The sequence below is a fragment of the Geotrypetes seraphini genome, chromosome 11 (genome assembly GCF_902459505.1).
Source record: "Geotrypetes seraphini chromosome 11, aGeoSer1.1, whole genome shotgun sequence".
Classification (NCBI taxonomy): Eukaryota; Metazoa; Chordata; class Amphibia; order Gymnophiona; family Dermophiidae; genus Geotrypetes; species Geotrypetes seraphini.
In genome coordinates, this window is record NC_047094.1 from 48,039,936 (window position 1) to 48,061,021 (window position 21,086).

At 44.0% G+C, this 21,086-nt stretch overlaps 2 protein-coding genes across 2 annotated transcripts; both read left to right on the top strand.

The window, feature by feature from the left end:
* Window positions 1–1,866: 1,866 nt before the first annotated feature.
* Window positions 1,867–4,377, top strand: LOC117345821 (myeloid-associated differentiation marker homolog). Its single transcript, XM_033914999.1, has one exon. The coding sequence runs from the start codon at window positions 2,205–2,207 to the stop codon at window positions 3,063–3,065; it is 861 nt and encodes a 286-aa protein (XP_033770890.1). The 5' UTR covers window positions 1,867–2,204; the 3' UTR covers window positions 3,066–4,377.
* Window positions 4,378–18,233: 13,856 nt separating this feature from the next.
* Window positions 18,234–20,382, top strand: LOC117345834 (myeloid-associated differentiation marker homolog). The gene has a single exon (XM_033915050.1). It carries the CDS (start codon window positions 18,787–18,789, stop codon window positions 19,669–19,671), a length of 885 nt encoding a protein of 294 aa, XP_033770941.1. The 5' UTR covers window positions 18,234–18,786; the 3' UTR covers window positions 19,672–20,382.
* Window positions 20,383–21,086: the final 704 nt, after the last annotated feature.

Below are 21,086 nucleotides of genomic sequence, written 5' to 3' on the forward strand. Positions count from 1 at the left end.
TAATATTTATATCAATGATCTGGAGGAAGGAACATCCAGTGAGATCATCAAGTTTGCAGACGATACAAAACTATGCCGGGCGATCAGATCGCATGAGGATAGAGAGAAACTCCAGAGCGACTTGTGTCGGTTAGAAACATGGGCGGAGAAATGGCAGATGAAGTTCAATGTGGAGAAATGCAAGGTAATGCATTTAGGAAATAAGAATAAGGAATACGAGTATACAATGTCAGGTGCAACTCTGGGGAAGAGTGAACAAGAAAAGGACCTGGGTGTACTGATAGATAGGACCCTGAAGCCGTCGGCACAATGCGCGGCAGCGGCAAAGAAGGCAAATAGAATGTTGGGCATGATAAAGAAAGGAATCTCGAGTAGATCGGAGAAAGTTATAATGCCGCTTTATAGGGCAATGGTCAGACCACACTTGGAGTACTGCGTCCAACATTGGTCTCCCTACCTAAAGAAGGATATAAAACTGCTGGAGAGGGTGCAGAGACGAGCAACAAAACTGGTGAAGGGTATGGAAAAACTGGAATACGAGGACAGACTTATAACACTAGGATTATTCTCCCTTGAGAAAAGGAGACTGCGTGGGGATATGATCGAGACCTTCAAAATACTGAAAGGAATCGACAAAATAGAGCAGAGAAGATTATTTACGTTGTCCAATTTGACACGGACTAGAGGACATGTAATGAAGCTAAGGGGGGACAGGTTCAGGACTAATGTCAGGAAGTTCTGCTTCACTCAGAGAGTGGTTGACACCTGGAATGCCCTCCCAGATGAGATTATTGCGGAATCGACCATCCTAGGCTTCAAGAGCAAACTAGATGCATATCTCCTTAAGAGAGGCATGTAAGGATATGGTGGACTATAAATTACGACAGGTGTACACCTGGCAGGGCCTCCGCGTGTGCGGATCGCCGGACTTAATGGACCGAAGGTCTGATCCGGAGATGGCATTTCTTAAGTTCTTATGTTCTTATGTCCTTTGCTGAAGATACCTGCTTAGTTTGTTGCTGGTCCTGTGTATGCAATTTAAGAGTTTCAGGGATTGGGCTTGAGTGGCATTTCTCTGACTAGCAGCTAAGTATCTGATTTTCCTTTGCTCGTGCTTGCGCTAATGCTAGAACTGTGCCTTTTGCAGTATTTTGATCTTGCCCTGCAACTTGAAATTTTTGTATGCTGAGAGTGAAGGACATTGCTGATAGAAGAATGAGTGCTTTGTCAAGATATGATTTGAGAAAGTGGAGATTTTTTTAACCCATGAAGCCCAACTGAGGTTTTTTTCTCCACTTTCATTTTTCTTTTTCATGTCTTGTTTTTGTTCTTCTTTGATGCGTGAATGTGGCATTATGCTTTTCCCATACTCTCTTTGATATATTAGCGTTATGTGCTGAATGCAGGGGGGTTCAATATAATTGTTTAGTTTAGAGTATGAGCCTTGGAGATTAGTGATTTAACATACTCTCTCCTATTATTGTGGACTTGTATACCACCATTTATGACTTTGGCATTTCAAAGCTTACATTAAAAGCGATGGGTCACAAGGAGCAGCACTGGGATTTGTTCTCACAACCTCTGGGAGCAGAGGCAGCAGCTCAACCAGTGAGCTACAGCCCTTGTACATGGCCCACGCACATCCCTTCTTTTGACTGTATCTTATTGCTCTTCCCCACAGGGACTTCTGCCCTTCCCTTTTTACTGCACACTTCAGATTTTTCTCTGGTGGCAAAACAAAGAATGAGGTAGCACTTCCTCACCACGAAGGATTACAGACAGAAGAGAAACTGACCTAACCCGTTCTTACCCAACCCATCTGTCAATGCTAAAACATATGAGGTTTTAGGTTCAGCCCTCAAGCACAGTTTGAATAGCTGCAGAAGGATCAGAAAGCAACAAGGAGATACAGAAAGAGGAGTCTGGAAAGGAGGGAGGACAAAACAGACAGGGATCTGTGAAGAGAGAGAAGGTGAAGGGAGAGACTGCAACACAGAGCCATAAGAGAAGAGAAGAAACGCTTACAGAAACATTGCAACAGTCCCTTCCCTTTTTCACCATACAGTGCTTTTCCACTGTGTTAATCTTGGTGGCAGATACTGAGTCAGTCATCAAGAGACGCTTGTTTCTGGAAATTTGGAATTTGATATTCCTTCTGTATTTGATATTCAATCTACTTATTGGACACAAAACCAGTTACCTAGATGGATTACCGTTCAGTGATCTTCCCACTGGGAATCATCCGCTTTTTTCAGATCTTCCTGTCCTGCACCGCTTTCAGCCTGGTGGCCAGTGTGAATGCATATGATGGCTCCTACGGTGCGTGGTGTATGTTCACCTGGATCTTCTGCTTCATTGTCACCATTTTCATTGTGCTGCTGGAACTAACTGGAGTTTGCCGCAAGATTCCAATATCCTGGGAGGACTTTACTTCTGCATTCTCCATGCTGGCAACACTCATGATCTTCACCACATCCATCATCTATCCTTCTGTCTATCTCAAGGGTGGCTGCAGTGGTCATGTATGTGCATGCATGGGTTCTGCCACAGCTATGTCAATCCTGTGTTTCATTGCCTATGCAGCAGAGGTGGGAATAACCAGGGCCAAACCAGGAGAAATCAGCGGTTTCTTATCTACCATTCCTGGACTCCTGAAGGTTTTTGAGGCTTATGTTGCTTGTTTGATCTTCTCCCTGGTGGATAACGGTAATTTATACAATGCCGATTCTGGTCGCCAATGGTGCATGGCAGTCTACTGCATTTGTTTCATCATCACCATGCTCATCATCTTCCTCACCATTGGTCGGCTTCTGGCCAGTCTGCCTATCCCATTTGAGAAGTTTCTTATTGGTTACAATATGTTGGCTGTCTTGATGTACCTTTCAGCTGCTATTGTTTGGCCAATATTCTCTTTTAGAAATAATGGCACCAGACCCAGTGTCTGTGATTATGTGTCAACTTGCACATGGAACAGCCTTCTTGGGGCAACTTTCCTCACCTACATCAACCTCATTGCATATATCATGGACCTTGTTTATTCTACTAAGATGGTCTTTTTCACATAGCGTGGACAACTCTCAAATATGTTTTGCAGAACTGTTTGGAATGTGTGTTGGAAATGAGGTACATATCATCAACTCCCACTTTAATGCATCAACCTAAATCAGGGATAGGTAGGTCTGGTCTTCAAGTGCACAAACCTGTCAAGGTTTCGAGATATTCACAGTGAATATCAGTGAGATGAATTTGTATGCATATTCAAGGTAGCTGTCCTTAAACCTCAACTGGTTTCTGGTACCTGAGACCAGAGCTGCCTGCCTCTGCCGTAGATGAACTCTTTTGGAGAAGTTAAGAAGCACATTGCCCTTTGTAACTGACATGAGAAGCTACCTTTCCATGATCAGAACACTTGTCCATCATAGCTTTCCCAAACCAGCTTAGCTGCAGCCTTTAGATGACAGCAATTTTCTAAATATGAACTTTTGGATGTACAGAACCATTTAACCCTTAGGACTGTCCAAAACCTAGGCACCATGAGGATGTAGGAACTCAGATTTAGAAAACCTCTCCTTTTCTTTGGATATGTAAGAACACAAAAGCTCACTCCCAGTCCTATCACACAGACACACACCTGCACAAGCACTGCCAGACTTTGGAACTGAAACTCCATTAAGCTGGTACCTGCATGGATTTCTGATCCTGCATCCCTCAAATTTCCTTAACAATTATTTGACTGGGAGTGCCTAAGCAGAGTCAATTTTTTAATGTTTTCTTTTACTTAGCAGTTTACCAGTATTCCACTTCCTTTTGGATTTCCAGCTCAGTTGGAAGCAGTTGGTGCCATGATTTGAGGGCATTTTAATCATTTGGGGGATTTTTAATTTGGAGGTATTATCATTTATATTATATTGGTTATGAGGAGGAAGGAGGTGGATGCAGAGAAGGGTGTTTTCTGTTGTTTGTACTCTGCTTCTATTGTTTTAACTTGTAAGCAGCATATAAAATTTTTACAACATACGATGTGCTTTCATGAACAACCACATGTTTTTCCTATGTAATGTCCTCCAGGGCCAGTTTTAGACATTGTGGGGCCCAGGGCAGAAATTAAGAGGGCCCCAACCCCTTCTCCTTTTTGTCCTCCCCCCCCCCACCAATCCCCTCACCATGCTGCTATTTTTATATCTTCCACCAGACAGGAGGACACAAGTCACTCTTTATCTTTCTGTGGTGTTGCATCGTGTGCAGTATCTGGCTTCTTAAGGGTTCCATTTAATTTTTGTCTACATATGTTATATTTTTATCTATTAACCTTTAGAGTGGAATAACACAGCTATGACACTACTTTATCCTAAATTAAAAATAAAATTCTTTTTTCTACCTGTGTGGTCTTGTCATTTAGGCCCTCTTTTACTAAGCCACAGTAGAAACCTCTATTGTGGCCCGGGGCCCTAAATGCCCCAACGCACATAGGAATTCAACGAGCATTGGAACATTTAGCACTCCAAGCCATGGTAGAAACCTCTACCGCGGCTTAGTAAAAGGGGGTGTTAATTTTCTAATCAAGTTAATTCCAGTCTCTGTTTTCTGCTTTCCTCTGTCTTCTCTTAATTCTGCTTTGCTAGGGTTTATAGTCCATTTACCATTTTTCTCTCTTCTGTCTTCTTCATTTCATCCATTACATCCAGCTCCAGCATTGATCTTTTCCTTTCATTTTTTCTATTTATTTTTCTGTCTCTCTGTCCAGATTTCATTATTACTACCCAGTCTTCAAATCCTTCTTTTTATTACATCTACCTAAAGGTCTTCATCTCTTTCCCTCACCCTGGTCCTCCTATTCCCTTTCCCCTTCCTCATATTTCTCAGACTTTCATTAACTGTGTCCTCTCCTCCTTCTATCTTCTCTCTTTCCTCCTATTCTATCCAGTCTCCTCCCTCTCTCTCTCCCTCGTTCTTTCCCCTTCCATCCACTGTTTCCCTCCCCTCTCTCCACTTCTATCCAGTATTGTCCCTTTCTCCCTTCCATTCAAAATCTCTTCTCTTTTCCACCCTTCTCCACAACAGCCATCAAGGATCTCCTCTGTCTCTCTCCCTTATGGCCCCACAATCCATTGTCTTCTCTATTTCTTGCCCATCTAACATGCCCTTTTGTCTCATCCCCCAGCATTGCCCTGTCTCCCCAGCCATTCAGCATCCCCTGTCTCTCACCCAACACTCCTGTCCCATACTTTTTTCTTTCCTCCATCATACTACATAGTCATATCCCTACTGTTGTCCCATTCTCTCCACCTCTTCCTCTTGGTCACTCATGGAAGCCTCTTCCTGGTCCCTTCCTTCTGGAGTGCCTGTAGGAATTGGGAGCTCACTTTCCTGCCTGTCACCCGTGCTGTGGAGCCCTAACCCTATGTGTGCCGCTACCAACTTCCTACCCTTCCTGCCTGTCACTTATTTGCTCTCCCTCCCTCTGCCCCTGTAGCATGCAAACAAGACTAACCCATGCTGCTGAAGGCCTCCTTCCTCCTCCTCCTCCTCATGATGTAACTTTCCATTTCGTGGAGGGAAGAGGAGGGAAGCTGGCAGCAGCACACACAATAGGGACCCATTGCATGGGTTAGATTTGTTTGTATGCTGCTGCGGTGGTGTCAGGAGAGAGAGAACAGCAATTGAAAGACAGGCAGGGTAGGGTTACCATATATGTCCGGATTTATGCAGACATGTCATCTTTTTAAAGGACTGTATGGGGGGGCAAGGCAATTTTTGAAAACCCAGCAGTTTGTCTGGGTTTAGGAACTTGGAGTTGCATCTGGAGGGCGTCCACACATGTGCACATATTTGTGAAGTCATCACGTCACATCTGTGCATGCTCGGAGGCCCTATAGACGCAGCCCTAAGCTCACTGAATGAGAGTTCATGCAGGGGTGGGGCTGGGCCAGGTCCACATGTCCTCTTTTTTGTGTGAACAAATATGGTAACCCCAAGGCAGAGAAGAGAGAGAGCCTCACCTCACCAGGCAGTCGGGGCCCCTTGTAGCTGTGGGGCCCAGGGCAACTGCCCTGTTTGCCTCCCCCTAACGCCAGCCCTGATGGCCTCTCCCACCTGCATTTTATTCCAGTCATCCTAGGGACAGTCCTAAGCTGGGAGTCATGCATGAGAACATTTTCTGGGATCCAGCACCAGGTGTTGCATTTATGTCCACAGGCTGTGAATGCTACCTGCACAGTGAGCAAAAGACCTAAGCTTGGAACTATAACCAATTCTTCTGCATGGCAATGAACAGCACCGGCAATGATTCGCCAGGCCAGCCTGGTGTTTAAGAATTTTGAAGGCAAGTGTCTCTTTCAAAATGCAATAACAATCAGAAAGATAATGGTGAATAATAACGATGTTTATGTCTTCTGTTTGCCCATATAATTCTCTAGTAAAAATTTATTTATACCACTGCAGTATAAAAACCTTGATAATGTCAAAATTCTGGCTTGGTCTGATTCTTAGGTCTTCTTTAGTTTTTGTCATAATACATTTTTGGATACTTTTATTAAATTGCATTAAGTCTTAACACGTGTTTAGTGTACCAGAAACAGACTATTGCACAGCTAGTTCAAACATTTTGTGGTATTTTGCCTGTTAGTGCATGCTACCTCATGTGTTAGGTATTTTATGTTTATACTTTTTTTCAAAGGGGTGTGCCATGGGAAGAGAATGGACAAGGAAGCATTAACCAGCTAGTGCGTTTGCATTACTGCCCACTAACTGGTTAATATGTGGAGTTAATGCAAAAGCACCTACTGCCTCTTCAATATGAGTCAATAAGTGATGCAGTGCTATCTTTTTCAGGTAATGCACGCTAATGGCAACATTAGCACATGACCTGAACAAAAAAATGATTGAAAATGCCTTAAATACTGCCACAATAGAAATGGGCCTAGCGTGCGGGAAAGTCTCCATTAAAATGTGCTAAACCCAGTTCCTAACACGTCTTACACAGATGCCAAGTTATCTGGTTCCAGGCTGGAGACTTTTTAGTCAATCTTGGTTTTGAACTTATATTTCAAAGTAGTATGGGATTTGTAGTGCCTGATCCTGCCCATTGACGTCAATGCTGCAAGTCCCATAATGCAACAGAATAAGGTGGTTAGAAATGAGTCAGGATCTAGCAAAGCCTGAAGAACAGTCCGGTAATTGGAAACTTCAATTTACTGCTAAAAAATGCAGGGTCATGTACTTGGGCTCCAAAAATCCAAGAGAATGGTATAATATAGAGCAGGACTTGCGGGTGATTATGACTGATGATCTTAAGGTGGCAAAACAGGTAGAAAAGATGATGGTCAAAGCCAGGTGGATGCTTGGGTGCATAAGAAGAGGAATGGCTGGTAGGAAAAAGGAGGTGATAGTATGGTTGTATATGTCTCTGGTGAGCCCCCATTTGGAATACTGTATACAATTCTGGGGACTGCACCTTCAAAAAGATATACCGTATTTTCACGTAGATAACGCGCACCCGTGTAAAACGCGCACACGGGTATAGCGCGCAGGAAACACAAATTTATGTAAAGAAATTTTTATATACCGCACTCACGGGTATACCGCGCATGCCGCCCCGACTCTCCTCTGTCTGCCCCGACTATCCTTTCACCCGCCCCGACTTTCCATTCACTGCCCCGACTCTCCTCTGGCCACCCCAGCTCTACTTTCGGCCACCCCGACTCTCCTCTCCCCCTTGAAGTCCTGTCCCCACACTGAAAGCCTGATGCCCCCCCTCCCGACGTCCGATTCATCATCCGGAAGGACCGCTCGCACCCCCACCGCTCGCACTCCCACCCCGATGGACCGCTCGCACTCCCACCCGAAGAACCGCTCGCACCCCACAGCCTCCCCCCCTCCCCCATGGAGAAGCTGTCTACCTTGTTTCCAGATTCCAGTGAGCCCAGCTGCTTCCTCTGCCGGTGGTCCTGCCCCTTCTCTGAGCCCTGCGCTACACTGTTCCTCTTCCGGCGGTCCCGCCCTTTCTCTGATGTCAGAGAAAGGGTGGGACCGCCGGAAGAGGAAGCAGCGCAGCAGGGCTCAGAGAAGGGGCAGGACCGCCGGCAGAGGAAGCAGCTGGGCTCACTGAAATCCGGAAACAAGGTAGACAGCTTCTCCATGGGGGAGGGGGGGAGGCTGTGGGGGTGCGAGCGGTTCTTCGGGTGGGAGTGCGAGCGGTCCATCGGGGTGGGAGTGCGAGCGGTGGGGGTGCGAGCGGTCCTTCCGGATGATGAATCGGGCGTTGGGCGGGATGGGAACTATGTAAAAAAAATTTTATATACCGCACTCACGCGTATACCACGCAAGGTTATGCACGGTTTGTAAAAACACGTATAACACACGCGTTATATGCGTGAAAATACGGTAAATAGGATGGAGTCTGTCCAGAGGGCTGCTACAAAACTCATTAGTGGTCTTTGTCATAAAGTGTATGGGGACAGACTTAGAGAACTCAATAGGTATACTCTGAAAGAAATGCGGGAGAGAAGGGATATGATAGAGAAGTTTAAATATCTCCGTTGCATTAATGTACAAGAGGCAAGCCTTTTTCAAATGAAGGAAACTTTGGAATTAGAGGATACAGTATGAAGTTAAGAGGTGATAGGCTCAGGAGTAATCTAAGGAAATCCTTTTTTTCAGAAAGGGTAGTAGATGTGTGGAATAGTCTTCCAGTAGAGATGGTAGAGACAAAGACTGTGGGGTCCTTTTATTAAGGTGCGCTAACTGATTTAGCACACGCTAAAGATTAGTGCGTGTTAAATGCTAAGGCGCCCATAGAATATAATGGATGTCTTAGCTAATCTTTAGCGCACAGTAAATCGATTAGTATGCCTTAATAAAAGGACCTCTGTGTTTGAATTCAAGAAAGCATGGGACAGGCACATGGGATCTCTTAAGGAGGGGAGGAAACACTGGATGTTGCAGATGGGCAGACTGGATGGGCCATTTGGCCTTCATCTGCCATCATGTTTCTATGAAATCGAGGTCTGTCACAAAATTTCCAGCCTGGAACTGGGTACCTTGCACCTCTGGTTTTAGTAATGGGGCCCTTATATTCCTTTAGGGGGAAATTTTCAAAATGCATTGGGACAAAATTTGTGAGTACTTTTTTTACATGAACATTATAGCAGTTAGCAATGGGAAGGTATGCAGGTACATTCCTTTTGAAATTTTGCAGGTACAGAAGACATAAACATGGGTATCAGCTTTTTTTGCAGGACCTTTTTTTTTTTCATTGAAAACAACATTTGGAGATTTGAAAATGGTATTTATGGAAGTCAATTTGTTCCTTCATCTTTAACATGGCCCTAGAAACAATCTTGCAGCTAGAAGCATGTATGTAGTAGAATAGTGCATACATTTTTAGCAACTTTCAGAGAAGACATTATTTTTAGAAAGATTACTTATCCCTTACACTCCTGAAAGATTGGTACTGTGACTCCCCCGCCCTTGAACTAAAGAACCGGTATGCTGTCCTGGAAGTAGAGGAGATGAGAGCATCCCAAGGAGAGGAAGGACCAAAGCTTGAGATCCCAAAATTACTGGATCCGTGACCACTAGGAGGTATAAGGTAGTGGTAATTGGTGATTCCCTTCTAAAGGGTACAAAAGCGTCTATCTGCAGACCAGACATGATGTCACGAGAGGTATGCTGTCTACCTGATGCCAAAATCCAAGATGTTACGGAGAGCTTGCCGAGACTCATCAAGCCTGATGACTACTATCAGATGCTGCTTATCCACATTGGCACGAACGCGTCAAAAGTGACTTTGTGGATCTGGGAGAGAAGGTGAAGAAGTCAGGTGCGCAGGTGGTATTCTCATCCATCCTCCCTGTTGAGGGTAAAGGCCAGGGCAGAGAAGATCGCATCCTAGAGATGAATGCGTGGCTATGTGGATGGTGTCGTCAAGAGCATTTTGGCTTCCTGGACCATGGGATGATTTTGCAAGGCCCGCTGAGCAGGGATGGTGTGCATCTATCAAAGAAGGGAAGAAGTATCTTTGCTGGCAGGCTGGCTAATCTACTGAAGAGGGCTTTAAACTAGAAGTGATGGGGCAGGTTGATCAAAGCTCCCGGGTGAGTATAAGCCTTCAGGTAAGTAAATCACTGAATACCTCTACACAGATGGGAAAAGGGGGCAATGTCTGGAAAGCAGTATATACTAAAGCTTGAAGTATGGGAAACAAGATTCTGGATCTAGAAGCTGTGATGGAAGAAGAGGAGTTGGATATAGTGGTGATCACAGAGATGTGGTTCACGGAGAACCATGACTGGGAAGTAGTTATACCTGGCTATAATGTGTTCAGGAAAGATAGGGAAGGAAGAAAAGGAGGGGGAATAGCGTTATATGTTAAAGATCATATTAAAGCCACACAATTGCAGGATCTGCAGGGCAAGGAAGAGGCACTGTGGATCAATTTGGAAAGAGGGAATGGTGAATATATTTACATTGGTGTGATATACAGGCCTCCTTCATAGACGGAAGAAGTAGAGATTTAATAGTAGACATTCAGAATATATCAAAAAAGGGGAAGTCTTGCTAATAGGTGATCTTAACATGCCGGATGTTGATTGGGGTATCCCTATCGCAGGGTCTTCTAGAAGTAGGGAGATCCTGGATTCTCTACAAGAACTGTTCCAGCAGTTGGTAATGGAACCCATGCGGGATAGGGTCTTTGACTTAGTGCTTACAAATGGGGAAAGTGTTTCTGATGTTACAGTGGATGATCATCTGGCATCCAGTGATTACTGCATGGTACAGTTTAATATTAAGATGGGTTTAGAGTAGGCTCATTCAAAAGCAAAGGTTCTAGACTTTAAAAAAACTAACTTTGTTCAGATGGAGGTTTATATCAAAGAATTGTTGTGTGTGTGGGAACGGCTGGAAGGAGTTGAAATGCGGTGGGCAAAACTGAAAGGACGACAAACCTTTTTGTGAGGCAAGTAAGTAAAAGTAAGAAGAAAAGAAGGCCACTTTGGTTCTCAAAAGTAGTATCTGAGAAAGTAAGGAATAAGGTTAGCTTTCAAAAACTACAAAAGATCGCAGAAAGAGGAAGACAGGCAAAAATATCTGGAAAAGTTAAGAGAGGCTGGTCGTGTAGTGAGGAGAGCAAAGATGCAAATGGAAGAAAATATAGCTGACATGGTAAAACGGGGAGACAAGACATTTTTTAGATATATTAGTGAGAGGAAGAAGTGCAAAAGTGGCATTGTGAGAATCAAAAATGAAGGGGAGGAATATGTAGAAGCTGAAAAAAAAAAAAGGCCGAATTGCTTAACAAATATTTCTGTTCTGTGTTCACGGCTGAAGCACTGGGAGCAGGACCACAGAAAACAAACGTGAATAGGGATGGAGGAGTAATAGACCCTGATCGATTTTCAGAGGATTGTGTTCGTGAGGAGCTAACTAAAATAAAGGTAGACAAAGCGATGGGGACGGATGGTGTACATCCGAGGGTGCTAAAGGAATTTAGGGAAGTTCTGGTAGCTCCACTGACTGAAATTTTCAATGAGTCTCTAGAGTCGGGAGTGGTACCGGAGGACTGGAGAAGGGCGGATGTGGTCCCTCTCCACATAAGTGGAAATAAGGAAGAAGTAAGGAATTACAGGCCGGTAAGTCTGACTTCTGTGGTAAGCAAATTAATAGAAACGCTTTTAAAATAGAGAATGGTCAAATTTCTGGAATCCTGTGGATTAAAGGACTAGAGGCAACATAGATTCACTAGAGGTAGGTCTTGTCATACAAATCTGATCAATTTCTTTGACTGGGTGTCCAGAGAATTGGATAGAGGATGTACGCTAGATGTGGTGTATTTAGATTTTAGCAAAGCTTTTGACAGTGTTCCACACAGACGTCCAATGAATAAACTGAGTGCCCTTGGGACGGGTCCCAAAGTGACGGGCTGGTTCAGGAACTGGTTGAGTGGAAAGTGACAGAGGGTAGTGATCAATGGAAATCGTTCTTAGGAAAGGGATGTTACCAGTGGTGTCCCTCAAGGTTCTGTTCTTGGGCCTGTTCTTTTTAACATTTTTATAAATGATATTGCTGAAGGGTTGTTGGGTAAGATTTGCCTCTTTGCGGATGATTCCAAAATCTGCAATAGAGTAGATATGCTGGATGGTGTGAATAACATGGAGAAAGACCTGGCAAAGCTTGAAGAATGGTCTGAAATTTGGCAGCTAAAATTTAATGCTAAGAAATGCAAGGTCATGCATTTGGGTTGCAAAAACCAGAGGGAACAGTACAGTTTAGGGGGTGAAGAACTTGTTTGCACAACGGAAGAGCTTGACTTGGTTGTGATTGTATGTGATGATCTTAAGGTGGCAAACAGGTTGAAAAGGTGACAGCAAAAGCTAGAAGGATGCTAGGTTGCATAGGGAGATGTATGGCCAGTAGGAAAAAGGAGGTATTGATGCCTCTGTATAAGACTCTGGTGAGACCTCATTTAGAATATTGTGTACAATTCTGGAGACAGCACCTTCAAAAAGATATAAAAAGGATGGAGTCAGTCCAGAGGAAGGCTACTAAAATGGTGTGTGGTCTTCATGATAAGGTGTAGGGCAGGGGTGTCCAATACATTGATCGCAATCGACCGGTAGATCGGGACGGCAACGCGAGTCGATCACGAAGCCAATCCTGGGCTCCATGATAGACTCGTGTTGCCATCCCGATCTACCGGGCCGATCAGCCTTCCTCTCACCGACGTCAAAGGCGACGACGCCAGGCATCTAGGCAGCTTTTTCAATTTGACACTTTAGTCTGGTTTTTGTCATTTTGGGCGGAGGTGGTAGCGGCAGCAGCAGTAGCCTGAAAAAGAAATCATCCTGGCCAGGGTCGGTGTCATGCTCCTGAGCTTCTACCTCTTCCAGCAGCCTTCCTATCTGGCCCTCTCCCTTCTACCTGCACCCAGCCACACCCCCTGCTCTGTGGCTCTCTTCGGCAACTCGTCAGCAGCAGCGATCATGACAAGCTTCTGACATCGGGGCCTTCCCTCTGCGAGTCCCGCTTAATTTGTTTCAACTTCTTTTTTCCACAAAGGCAGGACTCGCAGAGGGAAGGCCTCCATGTCGGCAGTTGTCTTGATCATCGCTGCTGACGAGTTGCTGAAGAGGGCCGCAGGGAAGGGGGTGTGGCTGGATGCAGTTGGAAGAGAGAGGGCTAGATGCAGGACTCGGTGGTGAAGTAGGAGAGAGAGAGAGAGAGAAAGAGAGAGGGGAGGGAAACAAAAGGAAATATGTCATACCAGGCTGGGCCGAAGTGGAGGGAGGGTATTTAGATTCTGGCTACAGGGTGCAGTAACAAAGGAAAAGATGGGAAAGCTGAAAATGGAGATAGTGACACAAAGAAGAGAAAGGGTAAGCAGGACCTACTGAATAAGAATAGAGATACAGAGGGGACATGCTGAAAGAAGGGGTGGTGGTGGTTTAACACAGAGGGAGAAATCCTAAAAAGGAGTTACATGGGTTTACAGAGGGAGGCAATGCTGAAAGAGGCTAGATTGGCACACAGAGGGAATAATATTGAAATGGAGGGTTGATGGGGATATAAATGGAGCAATGCTGAAAAGGGGGAGAAGAGTTAGGAACACAGAAAGGGAGCAATGCTGAAGGGAGGTAGTGCTGAAAAAGAGGAGGTGAAATAGAGACACAGAAGTAATGCTGAAAAAGGGAGGGAGATAAAGACATTGAAAGGGCAAATGGTGAACATGGGGTAAAGGCAAGGACAGAGACAAATGAAGATTCTGAAAAAGTGGTGAGATGGGGATGTAGGTGAGATGGACACAAAGAAGGGTGATGCTGGAAAAGAGGTGGAATGGTAATTCTGACAGACACAGAAGGGAAATGCTGGATCAAGGAGAGATGGGGCTCAGGCTGGATGGAATGGGGAGAAATGCCATCTGGCCCGGAACTTCCTCTCCTAAGTCAGAATTGACGTTGGGGAGAGGAATGCTGGTCAGCGCGATGCTTCTGCAGGGAGAGCTTGGGGCGACGGTGGCTTAGGGGTTGTCCCCGATGGCGGTGGAGGCAAACCAAGTAGCTTGGGTGCCTGTTCCTTGATGGCGGTGGCGGCTTGGGGGAGGGCAGGGAAAAAGAAAGAAAGGGAGCATGGAGAGAGAGAGAGAGAAAGAAAGGGAGGCAGGGAGACAGAAAGAAAGAAAGGGGCAGGGAGAAAGAAAGAAAAAGTTGGGGGGAGAGAATGAGGTCTGGAGGAGAGGAAGCTTATAGAAGGCTGAAAGAAGGGAAGAAATATTGGATGCACAGTCAGAAGAAGAAAGTGCAACCTGAGACTCATGAAATCACCAGACATCAAAGGTAGGAAAACTGATTTTATTTTCAATTTAGTGATCAAAATGTGTCTGTTTTGAGAATTTATATCTGCTGTCTATATTTTGCACTATTGCTCCCTTTTACTAAACCGCAATAGTGGTTTTTAGCATAGGGAGCCTATGAGCATCGAGAGCAACGCGGAGCATTCAGCATAGCTCCCTGTGCTAAAAACTGCTATCGCTGTTTAGTAATAAGGGAAGGGGTATATTTGTCTATTTTTGTATGGTTGTTACTGAGGTGACATTGCATAGAGTCATCTGCCTGGACCTCTTTGAAAAAAACCCAGAATATGAATAATAATTAACATTTTCTCTGCCTTTCAGTGTGTTGTATGGTTTTTTTTAAAATTTTATTGTTGGTAGATCATTTTGACTTGGTCTTTTTAAAAGTAGCTCGCAAGCCCAAAAAAGTGTGGGCACCCCTGGCATAGGGGAACAGACTTTAAAGATCTCAATCTGTATACTTTGGAGGAAAGGCGGGAGATATGATAGAGATGTTTAAATACCTACGTAATATAAATGTGCATGAGTCAAGTCTCATTTGAAAGGAAACTCTGTAATGAGAGGGCATGAAGTTAAGAGGTGATAGGCTCCGGAGTAATCTGAGGAAATACTTTTTTACGGAAAGGGTGGTAGATACGTGGAACAGTCTCCCAGAAGAGGTGGTGGGAACAGAGACTGTGTTTGAAATCAAGAGGACATAGGATAGGCACGTGGGATCTCTCAGAGAGAGAAAGAGATAATGGTTACTGTGAATGGGCAGACTAGATGGGCCATTTGGCCTTTATCTGCTGTCATGTTTCTATGTTTCTATCTCTGAAGGATAAAAATTTACTTTCTGTTCCATTTCTACGATTTATTAACACACGGTGGGACACCATTTTTTTAATCACGGCCCCCCAAATCTGGAACTCATTACCAGTACAATTAAGGGAGGAAAAATTCCTTTATAGATTCAAAGGAAAATTAAAAGGATATCTGTTTAAAGACATATTTGAATCCTAAAACTTCATTCGAGGCCTCTCTTGAGAGATAGATATATATATATATATATATATATATATATATATATAAAAATAAGCCCCAACCTTATGTCTTTCTATTTCATGTTCTTTTCTTCTATAATTCATTGTAGTTCTCCCCCTTCCCTTTTGTTTGGGTATGTTTTTGTCAAAGTCTTTGGTCATTAAAAATTTTGTTTGTTGTTTCCTTTTTTTGATGGAAAACAAATTTTTATTGAGGAAAACACCATGAAGAGAAACAATATAACCAGAATATCGCTCATTTACAAATCCAAGAAACCCCTTCCACCCAACCTCCCCCTTCCCACCCACACTAATAAAGTGCAAAAACAGGATAAATAGAAGTCCATCAACAATTCAGGATCCGGCTCCTCGCCACCGGAGTTAAATTGTTCCAAAAGGGTTCCAAGATCGATTGAAACCAGAGTCTAGGGCCTAGGCAAAGAGTCAAAATCAGAAATGGCTCTGCTCTCCCATGAGGGGATAATGAGCATCTGACTTCTCTAGTGATGAAGATTGGGGGGCAGCAGAGTCCAGCCAAGTCCTCAAAATACACTTAAGTGCGGCCAACAAGGACGAACGATAAAAGGCTCCCAAACCCCTCCTCTTAGGAAAAGAAGAGAGGAGGACACCAAACAAAAACACAGGATGCAAGCAAATAGAAACGTTCCAAAGAGAGCTCACATAAGCAGTCATCTGTTCCCAATAAAACAACCAGGGATGGGCAGGACCAAAACATATGGCCCAAAGTTGCCTCTAAAGAGCCACACCTGGGGCAGGAAGTGTCCAGGCGGAGCCTCATAGCATGGGCTCTTTTGGGAGAGACATACAAACAAAGTAATACCTTATGTTGTTCCCTTTTTTTAAAATTGTACATCGCTTAGAAATGTGGATAATGTGATCTTATCAAATTTTTATTCAACTTGAAATTTGAAACTTGAAACTTACTAAACACAAAACCTTCTGTGAGCACTGCTCTGCAACTCTACTGGAGTTGCTTCCTGCACCATGCACTGATAGAGGTAGAGTGGCAGCAATAGAAGCCCAAATGAGGGGGTAGGGGGGAGTAAGGAAGGAAAGAATAGATGTTTGAAGAGGTATCAGAGACTCTGGCTCCATTTCTGTTATTTATTTTTGGGGATTGATTAACTACCTCAATGAACTTTTTTTCCCTTTAAATCATCTTGAAAATGGTCCTTTTTATATTTATGCAGTTTTCTAACAAAGGGATGCACTTTTGATGATTCTTACTCACTCCCCACTTGCCACTGCTCTCCACTCCATCTTCTCTGAGTTCCCTGTTCAGTCATTTGTGCTGTTTTCATCCTTTGCATAGATCAGTCTGATGCTTGTGTGGGCTTCTGATATTTAATTTAGCTCAAGTCGCTTCACTGGCAGCCCCTGGTGAGTTACAGTCAGGATCCATAGGTACAGAATAAGGACCAACATGGAAGCATCTGAGTTCCTTTACATAATTAATAATAATTATAGTAATTCTGAAGAGAAGCCATCAAAACATTACATGCTTTAACCTCCTGAGGAATTAAGCAAATCTTAGAACAAAAGGGGGGGATCTAAATTTTTTTTTTTTTTTGCACCTTGTGACCCTAGTCAAGTCACTTAATCCTCCATTGTCCCAGGTACATTAGATAGATTGTGAGCCCTTCAGGACAGATAGGGAAAATGCTTGAAGTACCTGTATGTAAAACGCTTTGCAATCCCTTTACCTACTGGTCATTTGTCCCTTACACCTCCATTCACAACTAGATAGCCTGGTGACTTTTCCCCATTTTATGTACTCTCCCAGTCATTATGTCCATAGCCTTCAGCTGGAAGCCTGTATCTGGACTCCTTCTGCAACTCTGAAATTAATGGCCCTCCTCCAGAGGGCATGTCGATGGTGTTTATACTGTACCCTCAGACTATCTTCCAAGGGGCCAAACAGTTAATGAAGATACTACTGTAACTTGCAGTGCTGATTAAAGGAGGCATTGAATGAAAAAAGGAGAGGGAAGCTGTGGAAAGGAGTTCTCTTTTTGCAAGACAATGCACCTGTTCACAAGGCTGGCAACATGATGGATGTTTTGACGCTTGGGGTTTCAGTGCATAGACTATCCACCCTACTCAACAGATCTTGCTCCATTTATTTTCTGTTTCCTAACCTTAAAAATAGTTTAAAAGGGTGACAATGTTTGAGTGCTTTGGAGGCGATTGCAGCAGCAGAGCAGTATTTCAGTGCCCAGACATCACAGTATTTATTGGAAGGGTTACAGAAACTTCAGACACGAAGTGCCAAGTGTGTTGAACTTGGGGGTGAATATGTGGAATAACTTGTACGTTTCGTTGCTCCATGCTCCTTCTTGGTTGGGTTGAGAACTTTTCAGCACCTCCTCCTAAATATCTTTGTAGCATGTCATTGCTTCCTGCCTGAAAGAGATCTGTGCCAGGTAGGATGAATGAAAATCCATGCCATTAATGCATCAGACAGCTTAAAATGACTCTGCCCTGCCCCATGTTACTAATCCTTACTGTGCTTTGCCCTTTAGTGCCACGTCCAGAATAGGCAGAACCACTCTAACTTCCTGTTTCATTAATGATTTCCTAAGGATAATGTATTTTTCTATTACTACTGCCCTCAACCTGACGGATGTCTGTGCCAGGAAGGATGGGCCAAAGAAGAATTTATAACTACTATGCTAACATCACCAGCCCCAAACTGCCATCTGTTATTTTCCCCTTCTGCACAATCCCATCACCTGCCCTGCAGTATTTACCCCTGAATTCCACCTCTTGCCCTGCCATACCTGCCTCTGTGACACACAGAAAGAAGGACAGACGGACAGAAAAAGAATGGGAGTGGAGAGAGAGAAAGAATTGAAGGCTGCAGAGAAGAAGCAAAAGAAAAGAGGCCAGAAAAGAATACTGAAGAGGCAAAAGAAATTAAGTTCAGAAAGAGCAGAGGGGCTGAACAGTAAAAAGGGAGGTTTTCCTTTCTAGTTCATGTTGTATTTACTTAGCAGGGAGTGCCTTAGTTACATGACTGTCTAGCGGTTTGCAGATTGAAGGTTTCAGAGTCCACCTTCAGTTCAGAACAGTTCAGGTCTTACCTCTCTAGCTTCATATCTATTTATCAGAGTCTGATCTCAGCTGTGTGGGATGTACCCATCCTAGAAAGCAGAGTGTTTCTGTCTGTTCCAAGCAAAGCCATTCTTTCAAAGGCATTACTCTTCTTGTCATCCTGAAACCTATCCTGCAGTACAGAATCAGAACCTTCTGCAGTAATTATCCTTCAGGTTCAAGACCTTTCACCTTTCAGTCTAGTTCTGGAGCATTACAGGCAAATAGCGTCGCAACAATCTAGATTTCTGGGCTTCTGTGTACCTATACCTTGGCTCGCACCCATTCTGATCCAAGGACACTATGCCTGTGGTTGATATGGATTATCATGCTATCATAACCCCACTGGGAATCATCCGCTTTTTTCAGATCTTCCTGTCCTGTACTGCTTTCAGCCTGGTGGCCAGTGTGAGTGCATATGTTGGCTCCTTCGGTGCGTGGTGTATGTTCACCTGGATCTTCTGCTTCATTGTCACCATTTTCATCGTGCTACTGGAACTAACTGGAGTTTGCCGCAAGATTCCAATATCCTGGGAGGACTTCACTTCTGCATTCTCCATGCTGGCAACACTCATGATTTTCACCACATCCATCATCTACCCTTCTGTCTCTCTCAAGGGTGGCTGCAGTGGTCATGCATGTGCATGCATGGGTTCTGCCACAGCTATGTCAATCCTGTGTTTCATTGCCTATGCAGCAGAGGTGGGAATAACCAGGACCAAACCAGGAGAAATCAGCGGTTTCTTATCCACCATTCCTGGACTCCTGAAAGTTTTTGAGGCTTATGTTGCTTGTTTGATCTTCTCCCTGGTGGATAACGGTAATTTATACAATGCCGATTCTGGTCGCCAATGGTGCATGGCAGTCTACTGCATTTGTTTCATCATCACCACGCTCATCATCTTCCTCACCATTGGTCGGCTTCTAGCTAGTCTGCCTTTCCCATTTGAGAAGTTTCTCATTGGTTACAATGTGTTGGCTGTCTTGATGTATCTTTCGGCTGCTATTGTTTGGCCAATATTCTCTTTTAGGAATAAGGGCACCAGTCAGAGTGACTGTGATTCTTCTCCAGCTTGCACATGGAACAGCCTTCTTGGGGCAACTTTCCTCACTTATATCAACCTCATCGCTTATATAACAGACCTTGTTTATTCCACCTTGATGGTTTTCTTCACTACCTCAGCCTAACCATATTTTAGATATTCAGTGGGATGTCCAAAGATATTCTTTCTAAACAATTGAATGCCCTTAAGTGTGCCTAAACTTTCTGTACTACGAACTTGAGAAACTGACTCTTTTACAGGAGAATAATTATCACACTGGAAAACACCACCTGGTTTGAGTCCTGTATATACAGTGTTATAGATGATGCGGTATATAAACTTAAGGTTTAGATTAGTTTAGATTAGATTATCACAGATCTTTTTCTTTCTAGAGTCAGTCTTGATCTGCCTGGCTACGTCCAAAGCTTTAGGCTTGCTATATCTGGCTTAGAGTTTGGTTTCTACCTCGGCTCTGAGTCTTGGTTTATCTTGAGGTAGGAGTTTGACATTTATGTTCATTTTGCCTATTAATTGAGTTTTACTCTGCCTAGGTCTAGAATGTTCCTTCTCCTGACATTGGAGTTTGATGATTTGTCTTTTCTTGAGGTCAGCTCTCTCTTAGTTTGCTTTGTATTGCAGTACTCCATACGCCCTAATTTCTTTCTCTGCTTATATTTTTTGAATGTGATCCAATGTAATATATTGCCAGTTGATGCTTATCCCTTATTTCTAGTTACTGTACTCAAGGAAGAACATGCTAGCAGATACATTTGACTAAGTACTGTAACATAGTAAATGACAGGAGATGAAGACCAAAATGGGCTAGCCAATCTGCTCAGTATGTAATGCAAAAGTGATTGAGGGTTGCCTGGCTAGGGGGTGGGGTGGATAAACTGCCAGTTGAGACATGAGTTTGAAAGCAAAAACAATATTAAATTTTTTTTTAGATAATTTTAATGGATTATCTGCCTGAGTTTCTTTGTTCATCTTTTAAGGGCACACTGTTAGGAGAACTTTATATGGAAATGAGTGTCAGAATCTTATTTTTCTATTATACGTAAACCCAAACCAGAGTGGGTCTGATAATAAAGAAATTTTTAAGAGCATTTGTACTTAGAAGCTTGCCAAGTACCAGAGATGAGAGCTACTAGACCAGTGTCCCACAAACTTTGTCGAGCCGCAGTACACTAAACGTAGTGGCCGCAGCTTGAGGTATCTGGAAGTGCGCAGATGCTGACGCGATAATGTCACACGCATATGTGACATCAGCATGCGCGAGGGCCCTCCAGATGGGCCCTGAGCCACCAGTGGGAGGTGCCTGCAAGGAAGATGCACGGAGAGAAAGAGAGGCGCTGGCACTGGCAGATTGCCTACAGGATGCGCCTCTCGCTGCGAGAGGCATGTCCTGTAGGCAGTCAGCTGGCACTGGTGTCTCTCCTTCTCCCCAGCGTCTCATGGCACACCAGAAATTTCAGGAGGCATACTAGTGTGCTGCGGCACACAGTTTGCATTCACTGTACTAGACCTAGCTGCGGTGAGTTAGTTTCTCTGCTTGTGTCT

Coding starts and splice junctions, on each gene's coding strand:
- LOC117345834 (XM_033915050.1), top strand. CDS start 18,787: ATGCCTGTGGTTGATATGGATTATCATGCTATCATAACCCCACTGGGA.
- LOC117345821 (XM_033914999.1), top strand. CDS start 2,205: ATGGATTACCGTTCAGTGATCTTCCCACTGGGAATCATCCGCTTTTTT.